Genomic DNA, 12,241 nt, shown 5'->3' on the forward strand with positions numbered 1-12,241 from the left:
GGAATGGGAAGTGTAAAGGAAACTGAAGAAATACAAGCAGTCCTTGCTTAATGACCACAATTGGGATCGCCAACTCCATTATTAAGCACTGTGGTTGCTAAGTGGAAAATCACATGACTGCGATGGGCGAACAACATCACTTCCCATTTGGTCACTGAGTGAAACATCACATGACCAAGACTTGTGATTTTACTTCCATGTTCTCCATTAATTCTGCTTGTCACAAGCCGGTTGGCAAGCATCCAAATAGCAATTGAGTGACCATGGGACGCTGCCATAGTCATAAATGTGCACCAGTTGTGAAGCGCTCAAGTGGTGATCATGTGACTGTGGGATGCAGGAACAGTAGTAAATGTGAGGATTGGTTGCAAAGCTGTTTCTTTTTCACATCATTGTAACTTCAAATAGTTGCTAAACAAAGCAGTTGGTAAGTGAGGACTACCTGTAATCGGAAAAGAAATTAAAAGAAAAAAGGAATCTGAAAAGGATTTTGAATTAGATTGTTTTAGGACTATCCATCCCTAGAGGTTGGATTACAGTCATTTTTATTTTTCATGGTTGATTTATGTTGGATGAGGATGGTGAGGCTGAGAAATGCTGCTTTACCAGGCAGTTCATTTCATCATCACCAAAATAAGACTAGTACTGGACTGACTTCTTTACTTGAGCTACTGTCAGGCCCAGCCGAAGAACAACAAAGAGTCAGTGCATTCAAACTCCAGTTCTGTATTTGCTGACACCGTACAGACAGAATCTTGCCAGACTAAAGCTACTCTACCTAACCTAAGGGGAAATAACCTGGGAGACTCTAGGGCGGGGCTATCCTGAACCTCTTCCTTTTCCCACCATTGCTCCCCGGACTGTGCCTCCACTTATCTTCTCCACCTCCTTGGAATGTGCTTCATCCTTCCTGAGAACCAGCAGCACAGCTGAAATCTACCATATCTACCTGGAATTAAACCCAAATCATCTTCATTATCATTATGATGATAAGTCACAGAATCCTAGAAGGGGAGAAGCCATTTAGGCTACCAAGTCTACTCTCCTCCTCAGTGCAGGGGCCTCACTCAAAGCAACCCTGACAGATCACTGTCTAGCTTCTGTCTGAATTTATCCAGTAAAGGGGAGCCCATCACTATAACTATAACTATAGCTATAACTATAACTATAGCTATAACTATAACTATAACTATAACAACTATAACAACTATAACAACTATAGCTATAACAACCATACCTAACAACTATAACAATATAACTAACTATAGCTATAGCTATAACAACTATAACAACTATAACTGTAACTATACCTATAACTATAGCTATAGCTATAACAACTATAACAACTATAACTGTAACTATACCTATAACTATAGCTATAGCTATAGCTATAACAACTATAACTACCATAACTATAACAACTATAACTATAATTATAACTACTATAACAACTATAACTATAACAACTATAACTATAAATAACTATATAACTATAACTATAACTAACTATAACTATAGCTATAGCTATAACAACTATAACTATAACAATAACAACTATAACTATAACAACTATAACTATAACAACTATAACTATAAATAACTATATAACTATAACTATAACTAACTATAACTATAGCTATAGCTATAACAACTATAACTATAACAATAACAACTATAACTATAACAACTATAACTATAACAACTATAACTATAAATAACTATATAACTATAACTATAACTAACTATAACTATAGCTATAGCTATAACAACTATAACTATAACAATAACAACTATAACTATAACAACTATATAACAACTATAACTATAAATAACTATATAACTATAACTATAACTAACTATAACTATAGCTATAGCTATAACAACTATAACTATAACAATAACAACTATAACTATAACAACTATAACTATAAATAACTATATAACTATAGCTGTAGCTATAACAACTATAACTATAGCTGTAGCTATAACAACTATAACTATAACAATAACAACTATAACTATAACTAACTATAACTATAGCTCTAGCTCTAGCTATAACAACTATAACAACGATAACTATAACTATAACTGATTCCACTGTTGAATTGCTCTTACTGTTAGGACATTTCTTCTGACATTCAGTCAGAATCGCCTTCCTTTAAATTTCACGTTCAGCCCTCTAGAACAATGGAGATGGGTCACAACCTCCTTCTGTGTGACATTCTTATAATTTTCTTGATGGTGACAAAGATTTCTTAAGCTTCAACTTGTTTGGGGTTAACTATTAAAGTTTATTTTCACTTAAAGTGCAAATATTATGGGCTATGTTGCTTTTTTTTAAAAAAAAGCAACAATTAGGTTTTTTAAAATGTACTATACAGTCTATTTATATTTTCTTTTGAATCCATTATGGAATGTGGCAATGCTAAAATTGTTTTTGTATCATGTCCAAAACATAGTCTTCTGTCTAATTTATTCACATTTTTCATGGAGGAGTAATTTCTAGAATAGTTTATTTAAAAGTAGATTTGAAGATCACTTTTAGAAAATGAACTTTCCGTACAGATTTCACAATATTGCGCTGTATAGCTGAAATTTGCAGCAGGAAACCTAGTCTTTCCATCAGTTGAGATTCTGAACTCTGGCTAAATGCATTTATAATTTCAGGGTTATGATTTCTTTGCTTGCTTGCTTAGTTCACAGTAACATCCTTGACTAGGTTGCTCTGTCTCTACTTCAGATGTAGCTTGCAATCATGCATCATGCTTTGGGAAGGAAAAAATGGGTTGTGGAAGTGGGGAGGAACCTGCTGATGGAAGGGAAAATGTTATGGTATCTCTTTGTCCTAAGTCAGCAAACAGGCCCCTGAGATATGGTCTGATCTGTCCTCATCTCCCTACTATTTCCTGCTTTGAAACTGACTCGGAGCTTCGTGTAGCTCGCATCACTACCCCAAGATATTTGCCAATGATGCCTATTATGAAAGACTGCCCTGCTGTAATTTTTTCTCCATTGGCTTTTGTCCTTTGAAGTCCATCGCTCAGTAATTAGGAACGACTGGGGAAGCATGAAATAACTGGCTATTATGTTTTAACTGATGAGTTTTCTACTGTGAATGAAAAATAATCAGACTCACCAGATTATTTTAAACACTATTTTATGCTCCAAATGAGGGGGGGGGGGCTGCACAATTGCCCCCTTTGAAAAGGACCTCTATGAATCACATATTTTACCCTTTCCAAGTGAAATTCTTAGCAATGCACCCCCAGTGCTCTTGTCTGTTTTCTCAGGCTAAGCCTTTGCAAAAGAGGTGACAACAAAACTCGGCAGGACTTTTTCCATATGCCTGAGACAGGTTTGTGAGAAGAGGAGGAGGAGGAGATGACAACTCCTTTTCCAACCCCTTCTTCCTACAAGCCCTAATGAAACAGATGGCAGTCTAAATAAGGGAGGAAGAGACAGTAGGAATGGGGGAGGGACAATGAGCTCCTGTCCCATTCAGTATATGGCAGCCAGCTTTGTCCATCTCGTCTTCAGAAGAAAGCAGCTATTCATAGCTCTTTTTCCTGTGCTTAAGGTCAGGATGGAGGGGACACAAATGAACACAGAGTAGAGTGTCCCCGTGGCATATTTCCACATTCTTTGAGACTCACTTTTACTTTTTTTAAAATCCTCTTTTGGGAGGATTAATTAAGAGGAACAAGTTCTCCTGAATATGCATTAGCTTCGTTAAATGGGAGTATTCACATTTGCTATTAAAGGGAACACTGATGTGTCCTCAACATTGCTGGTTAGAATAGTTAAAATACCTTGCAGTCAGCTTTATTTTCTTAGTAGTCGTTTTCGTTTTGCATTCTTGCTCCAAACGACTGCTGAAGAAACCTTATGTAGCTTCTTTGAGTTACTCTTTTTATCACCACAAAGCTTTTGTGTGGAGCTACCTTGTTAATATTTTTATATCCTCTTGATCATCACCATTCTGTTTTTTCTTTGGAAGCTCATGGAAGCATGCAGTAATGTTATCCCTACAACCACCACCTTGAAAGAGAGTAACTGGCCTAAAATCACCCAGGAAGCTCTGTAGTTGAGTAGGGACTTGAAAATGGATCTCTCCAGTCCAAGTTCAACATCTTCACTATTACATTATTCTACCTCTTCATAAGCGGGTCATATTTGAAGCCGCCTTGTACTTGTGGTGATTTGCAGCAAGCTTATAACAGTGAATGTCCTCCATGAGGGATTTCTTTAAATAACCCAAGATAAGCAACTATATGGTAATGAATGTTATAATGGATTATCCCAACGACACAAATTCAGAGAATATCAAAACAATTAATTGACTGCAGAAAGGGCTTTGCCTATACAAGTGTATTCATAGGGCACTTTATTACTGCTGAATACCTATGTTTAATTTTATGATTTGTTTATTCTTCTGACTGTAAATAAACATTGCATTATCTGTGTTAGGATGTCCAAGTTTTTTATGCATAAAAAAAACCAAAAAAAACAGGAGCATTCTTTAGCAAACTTTTCCCAATCTAAATTCAATACATTTTAAGGTTTGATTTTTCTTGTTGCCTCCTGTTCTTGGTAGGTGGTAAACATAAGGATACTAATAAAAACATTTCATGATTCTGGGTATTCACATGGGAGCAAGGGCAAATGACAACATGTGCATCATGATGTCATGTCAGCATGAGACATCATTACATAATCCCTGCGTATGCACACTGATGGCAAGTGCTCCGATTTTATCAATTGTAAGAATGAAACATTTTGTAATTCCCCCCTCCTTTCCTATAAGTGATATTTCATCAGCCAAGTTGTCACTGAATCATGAAAATTCTGTCAGTAGAAGGGGTTCTAATGTCTTTCAAGTAGAAAAAATGCACAGAATTAAACATCACAATGTTTTTGTCTCCTTCTGGCATAGTGGAAGCCCTTCATTTGGGAACACTCATGGCAGCCCATGGTTATTTCTTTCCTATCTCAGACCATGTTCTAACCCTGAAGGATGATGGTACCTTTTACCGGTTTCAAGTAAGTTTTTATAGTATTGTTTTTTAAACCTTAATTACTTATTAACAGTGCAATTATTCACCTCAAACAAGAAGTAATTATATTCATAATGTGACAGTCTAATCAATATGTACCTCTTTCTAGCAAATAGAGATACTTTTTTTCCCCGTACAGAGTCTCTTAATATTATGTTAATGCAAAAGCCTCCCCTAACTTGATGCTTTCTAAATTATCTGATCTATAATTACTAGTATTCCTAGAAAATATGGCCAGTATGTGTGAATTATGGAAATAGTAGTATTGGGAAAGCCTGTTAAACATTTGGCCTTTCATAATCAGCACCAGTGTTTCCATTTTAATGTACAGATAATTTAGAACTTCTGTTTTCCTTCTAATCCATAGCTAGATTAATTGTCTGGAGAAAGCATGGGCTAGGACCTTTTGACAAACAGAGGTGAGCCATGGAGGTTTGCGGTTATCTAACAACTGCAACTGAAACCTAGTTTCAAGCTGTTCATTGCAGCCAGGCAAGTCCTTGCATTCAAGAACAGTTCAAAATATTTAGAAAAGATCAAGAATCCCTGTTCATAGAAGAACCAATTTCAACCTAATATTGGGTTTCTTATACAATTTCAGAATGAGGAGTCCTGACAGAAGAATTTTTTGTGCTTAATGTGCTACCTGCAGCATTGAAAACCCCAAACAAAACAACAACAACAAACCTTAGCCTTAGGATTGTCACATACGAAGAGTTGTTGGGAATCAGGCAGTGTACAAATTGAATGAAAGTAGTTGATTAATTGATTTATTAATACAGCTATTCAAAATATGCAGGTTTAATTGCTATGTTTATTCAATCAATAATTCCCAAGAATAGCTAATTTTATGTATTATATTTGTAGAGCCACCCATCTCACAGTGACTCAAAAATTCAAACATCAACATGTACAAAGTGTGTATCATGTGTTGCTTTGTCCAAGTTTTTTCTTTGCTTTGTTTTGCAGACACCCTATTTTTGGCCATCCAATTGCTGGGAACCGGAAAACACAGATTATGGTCAGTGTGGATCTCATTTCTTTCAGTCTGGATTCTTAGTCTGAATGGACTAATTTGTTAATTTAAAGCTTTTTATTAAACAACAGTTAGCCATGCTTTTAAAACCCAGGGTGAGAACTGCTAATGCTGAGCTCAAGATTGGCTTTGGTTTACAAAGTTTACTAAGGCAGAGGTCAAATCTGTGTATGGACTGGGAATACAAAAAGTGCATCTCCTTTTGCAAAGCTACAGGCACTTACTTAGAAGATTCAGAGACTGCAAATTTGACATTCATATTAGGGCAAATAACAGGTTAAGAAGGTCCAAAGATGAAAACGGATTCAGGACTGGTCAAACATGAAGTTAAGTGAATGTACTTGTGGGTAGTGTGGGCCCCATGTGGTAATATCTTACTTATATCAGTTAGGCATTATATATATATAGCATATGATGAGTACATGACAAGAGAAAAGGCAAATATATATACACAGTCCACACAATTATATACAAAATTTTTGCAGGGATACAGCAGTTAGGCGTTAATATTTGTCTATATAGGTTTTTATTTATAGAAAACAATAAAAATACAAATGTTCATCAGGCAACATCTTACAATATTCCTATCAAAAGCAGCAAAATGCCATTGCTAACAGTTAGCTAATTTTGTTTGTAATAATATTTATGTCATAATCATAGATTAAAGGTCCTATACATTAAACTAAATGTTCACTATGAAATATATCAAACATATTTTTAAAGTGATCAATTTGTTCATTTAACAAGATATCAACATAAAAATGCAGATTCAGTCTTAAAAACACTCAGACAGATAACTGAGTGTAAAACTATATTACACTCCTGCCCATTCATGTTGGACCATGGTTATTGTTATTCTTTGCTTCAATAATAATTTTCTGGACATATAGTTAGTACTGAAGATTTTTTAAAAATGTATATTTTGAAATCAAATAAGAATTTAAAAACTAGGTGAGTATCCGGGAACTTTTAAAATATGAGTGTCAGAGCATTGAAGTTTAGCATGATTAAAGTGATAGATAAAACACTGAGAGTATATCCGGATTATGTCCCTTCAATCTATGCTCACTTTATGCTCAGTTAGAAAATCCTGTTGTAAAGTTCACATAAACAATACTCTGTTTAACTTGGAATTCCTTGACCTTCTCCAGATATGTGCAAATAAATAAATGTCCAATGTCGTTTGCCCAAAATTTGATCCTAGCATCAGAAAACTAATTGTTTACATATAGTGTCAATTTTATTGGCTAGGTTTTGTGGCATTTTCCTCATTCCATTCCCTAAGATGTTGGTATACAACCTTACCCAGATAGAGGACTTGGCTTGTAACTGGTGTACTAAGAGGGACAGGAGAACTATGAAATTGGATTCAATTAAGATTAAATTCTTCCCCATATATCTAATAGTTTTATTTTCTCAACCCATTAAAAATGATAAGACATTAACTTGGGGCAGGGTGGTTTCTAAAATATGCATGTGTCCTTGGGACATCAGGTTGTATACCGCTGCTCTGAAGTGCTTTTGTTCTAGACAGGAGGTGTGTAGTATTCAGATCCAAAGTGGACAAAGATACTTTGGATCTGGTGTGGACATCCTTATTGCACCTATTGGGTGCTCCTTAAAGGAGTAGAGCTTTGTCCTGGCCTTGCATGATAACCATCTGGGCTCAGAAAAATACATATGGTTGCTTCCTCCATAACTCAAACATATATTTTCCTGTGCCATCTGTATGTACTGCAAGGGTACTCATGCCAGATCTGAAGCAGTTTATCTGCTTCAGATCCAAATTCTGTACTTCTCTATTCCAGATCACTGTATCCAAGACAGTTGGATACAGCTTTACCCTAATTCACTGTTCTTATCTGAAGGGGGATGTTGTATTCTAACATATCTGAAGATGCCTGCAGCAACAAGGGTGCCTGTTTTGGGCAAGATGGCAGCTGGGGGAGTGCAGTCCAATACCCATCCCTTTTGTACATGCACAAAACATTAATGCATGTACAAAAGGAGTGGGGCTTACATCATGCCTATTTTGACACCCCAACCCCACCCCGTAGACACTGGTTGCCCGATTAGGAAAGACAATTTTAGCAGTTAATGCATCAAAACAATCAACATATGGCATCCAATGGTGTGTAAAGCACCTGTACATACTGTTTTCCATGGGTATCATCTTTCATTCTAGTAAATTAATTTTTCAGATTACATAGCCTAAATAATCCAACAATCAATTGTCCCTGTGTTTTTAAGTATATACTGAATTATAGAAGTTGACTTCAACACCATGAAAAGCTTCACAGATATAACTAACTATTATTAGATGTGACTGCATTAGGAATGGTGCATTCTAGTTGTTTGTGTTATGTGGAAAATAACCCAACTGTTTAACATAAGGATAGTGTTTCCTTGTCTTCAATAATTCATCACTGAAAAGCATATTCTGAATGACAAGGAATATAGTTACAGGGAAGGAATTAACACTATTAGCAGCACAGATACTTTAGAGCCATTTTAGAACTTTAAAGGATGGACCAGTAAAAATGTTACTGAATAACAATGCTATGTGCCTATTTCCATCAGGAAATGGTATTTCCAAGTAGGAAATGGTAACCAGAGCATAGGATGGCATTCTTTGGAAGCTAGACCATTGTAATGAAAAGTTAATCCCAAGGAGGTCTACATTTACAGGAACTGGAAGGTCAATCTAGCAGTTATCTTTCTTTTTTTTACAATTTTTTACAACTGCAGATAAAGGAATTTTTTCTTTCTCCATAACAGCTTAGAACTGATTTGCAAATAAATATATCTCATCCCTTTTGTGAGTCGTTCCTTGATTTTCACCTCAGATTTATGAATGAGCTCTGTCAGAGGCGATATCAAGTGAAGTATTACTTGAAGCCCGTCATTTAATGTTGCACTTGCTATGGATTAATATCTGTGTATAAAGGAAGATAGTTCTGCCAGGGCACTCTGGGACTGTTTATAATTACACAAAACAGCAGTCACAGAGAAGCCTCTTAAATACGTAACAATGTGAAGACAACCCTTCTGGATCAGGTTAAGGCCCATCTTAGTTCAGCATTTTGTTTCTCACAGTGGGCAACCAGATGCCTGTGGGGTGCTGGCAAGCAGGAGACAGAGTGAAGGCGGAGAAATTCTACTTTTAGAAGTCCAGGCACTCTAAGGCTTAAATGGAAATCAGCTGACCTATCCATCCAAGTAATGGCTGGATCAAACTGAAGCCAGGGAAAATCAAGTGGTGCGGAGCTGCTCAGGGCACTGGGTTTCCCCTCTCAGGTGGGAAGTTGCTCTCTGGGCATTTGTTACTTTTTTCTTCAAAGTTGGCTACAAGCCAGATAAGAGGAAAAAGCAGCCAAGAGCAGCTGCTCCAGAATTTAGGGCATTTGGATAGTAAGGTGGGGTCAGTGAAGCTAGTTGTGGCATAGATTCGGTTTTATTTTATGGGCTAAGACTGGGGCTGCTTCACCCAGGCCTTTGGTGAGGATGATTAAACCCCCTTTTTGGGCTGTGTGGGTCCATTTTTTACCAGCGTTGCCACTTTTTATTCTTGTTTTGTTTTATTGTTTTTTAATGTTTTTTTAAACTTGTGAACCGCCCAGAGTTGGCAGTCAGGCAGTATACAAATACTACTACTAATAACAACAGCTCTGTATATGTGTGTATGAGACCCTGGGCTGGAGGAAGTAGCTGGCTGAGATTAGTTTCTCCAAAACCAATTATTCATTTTTTATGTTATTTTATTTTTGTTCCTTTGAGTCAGTGTTGACTCCTGACAACTGCCTGGACAAGCCCCTGCAGTTTTCTTGGAAAGATTTCAGAAGTGGTTTTCCCTTGCCTGCTTCCTAGGGCTGAGAGAGGGTGACTGGCCCAAGGTCACCCAGCTGGCTTTGTGCCTAAGGTGGGACTAGAACTCTCAGTCTCCCGGTTTCTAGCCTGATACCTTAACCAGTACATCAAACTGGCTCTTCCAGTTATTCATACCTTCTTCCTTTTCTTTTTTCTCTTCAACTTTCTTGTAGGTCTGTGATCTTGCAATATATAATAAAAATTTAATATGCTCAGCGAGCCAGTGGTGCTCATTCTGGGAAAGCCTTTAACGCATGCCACCCCCACCATAGTGGGACCAATCTACCATAGCCCATAGTTGTGTGTGTCCCATTACACAGAGACATCATTCATTTCCAATGGCCATTTCTTTCTTTCATTCATTCAATCAATTTATATAACTGCCCATCTCAAACCAGTGACTCTGGGGGGTGAACAATTTCCTTTGAGACTGGTTTTTGGAGACATGCTGTCCCCAGTTCCAATGTAACCCAGTCTTCAAGACCAATGGCCCTTGATAGACCTGTTTTCTATGAATTTATCCAGTTTCCTTTAACACCATCCGTATTAGTGGCCATTCCATAAGCTAATTAATGCACCATGTAAAGAAGTGCTTCCTTAAGTGGTTTTCTGCTTGGTATGTATTTAAAGAAGTTCTTATTGTTCCCTTTTATGTTTTTTTTTGTAACCACACACTCCTCAATCTCTCTCCCCACCCCCACCCCGCATTCCTTAATATCCCCCGACACCTTTTCTGTGCTTCTTTTCGGTCTTTCTCATTAGAACAGGCTTTCCATTTCCTCAGGAAAGCCTTCCTAACTTTCACAGCTCCTGGGGGCTACTAGGAAGCTCTGCTCATGTCTCCCTGGAATTGGTTGACCCTTTCTCCTGTAAAAGAATATCTGCTCTTCTTCTTTGATGCACATTTGAAGATGAGGATGACTGGATGGAGTAGAGGCCTCGTCAAATAGATATTAAAAATTAGTAGGGTCTAATTGCTTTTTTAATGGAAGTAACTTCTAGTATTTTCTCTCAATCACTGACTCAGCTTCCACTATATTTAGAAAGCTGTGGGTTTCCTGCAAAGCAAATGCCTATAAAGTATAATTAGTCCATAGTTTGGAATCTCATAATTATCTGGTCTCTCCTGACCAAAAAGAAATGCTAAAATAAAAACAAACATATGGCTTTGATGAGCTTGAAGGTACAATTAAGTTGCTGACAGTGGAGCAGGGTGGGAAACCAAAACATCTCCAAGGAAATCTGAAAAGCAATTGTTGTGTTGGAATGTATTTATAATCTGTTGCTGGGAAAGAAAAAGTCCAGAATCTAGTTTAGGTTTCCTTGTAGAACTTACCAGAACAGTCTCTAGCGCACTACAGTGTACTCTTGTTGTCTCATATAGATTTGTTTTCCCAGTCTAATACACATGCTATGTATGCAGCGGGAATAATGGGCGAGTGTGTGTGCGGGCACCCATCCACGTAACTTCACTAGAACATTCAGCAAATCCTGCAGAAGTCCCGTTGGATGCTGTAAACCAGATAGCTCGTAAAGCCGTGCATGCAGACCAAAAGATGGCAGAAGTTAATCCGTGTCTCATACTCTCCTGCATAGTACACAGTGAGAAGCCCATTTCATCTGTTCTTTAGTGCAAGTTAAACCATACTGCATACTGGCATGTCATGACTTGGGATGACAAGATATCATTGGGCAATGCACAGAATGCATCTTCGGCATCATTTGATCTACACGTCACCTGTTTCTTTAGAAGAAGCCTTGCTTAGCCCTACATAGCAACATCCAGCAGAACCTATTTATTTGTTTAATTATTGATGTAATTTGCTTATATTGCTAGGACGGGGCAGGTAACCTCTTTGTGGGTATCGATTTTTCTTTTTTAAAGCCATTGTTTTCCTCCTCTAAGGGCTGCAGAGTTATGGCAGTGATGTAGGAACTTCACTAGAAGGAGCAAAATGGAATTTCCAGCCCCCAACCCCTTCTGCATTTTGGCTGCAGGTTTTATTTTGCCTCTTATAACCAATGTGTAAAATCTGTTAGAAATAAGCATTCTTACATTCTTCCTCTGGGGGAAAAAAATGAAAAAAACTGAGCCAGTATAATTCTACAGATTGCTATCATATTTGGAAGGTGTGAATTTGGAAAGTTTCAGGGCCTGCAAAAAAAGCCACAGGTGCTTGTTTTCCCATGGGCTTCTATTATAGGAGCTCCATGTAAGCACACATGACCAGAGGATCCCAGTGCTGTGTCTCTGCATTTAAATTAGGAGCAAATAATTTTTCAG

The 12,241-nt window shown here is 37.3% G+C and overlaps 1 protein-coding gene across 1 annotated transcript in view; it reads left to right on the forward strand.

Moving 5' to 3' along the window:
• RGS7 (regulator of G protein signaling 7) overlaps positions 1 to 12,241 on the forward strand; it is a 184,353-nt gene that overhangs the window by 136,658 nt on the left and 35,454 nt on the right. Inside the window, exons 5-6 of the mRNA XM_063306346.1 lie at positions 4,934 to 5,040; positions 6,024 to 6,075. Of these exons, the coding sequence (XP_063162416.1) occupies positions 4,934 to 5,040; positions 6,024 to 6,075 (159 nt within the window). The remainder of the gene's footprint in view (positions 1 to 4,933; positions 5,041 to 6,023; positions 6,076 to 12,241) is intronic.

This window comes from Candoia aspera, chromosome 1 (assembly GCF_035149785.1).
Source record: "Candoia aspera isolate rCanAsp1 chromosome 1, rCanAsp1.hap2, whole genome shotgun sequence".
Taxonomy (NCBI): domain Eukaryota; kingdom Metazoa; phylum Chordata; class Lepidosauria; order Squamata; family Boidae; genus Candoia; species Candoia aspera.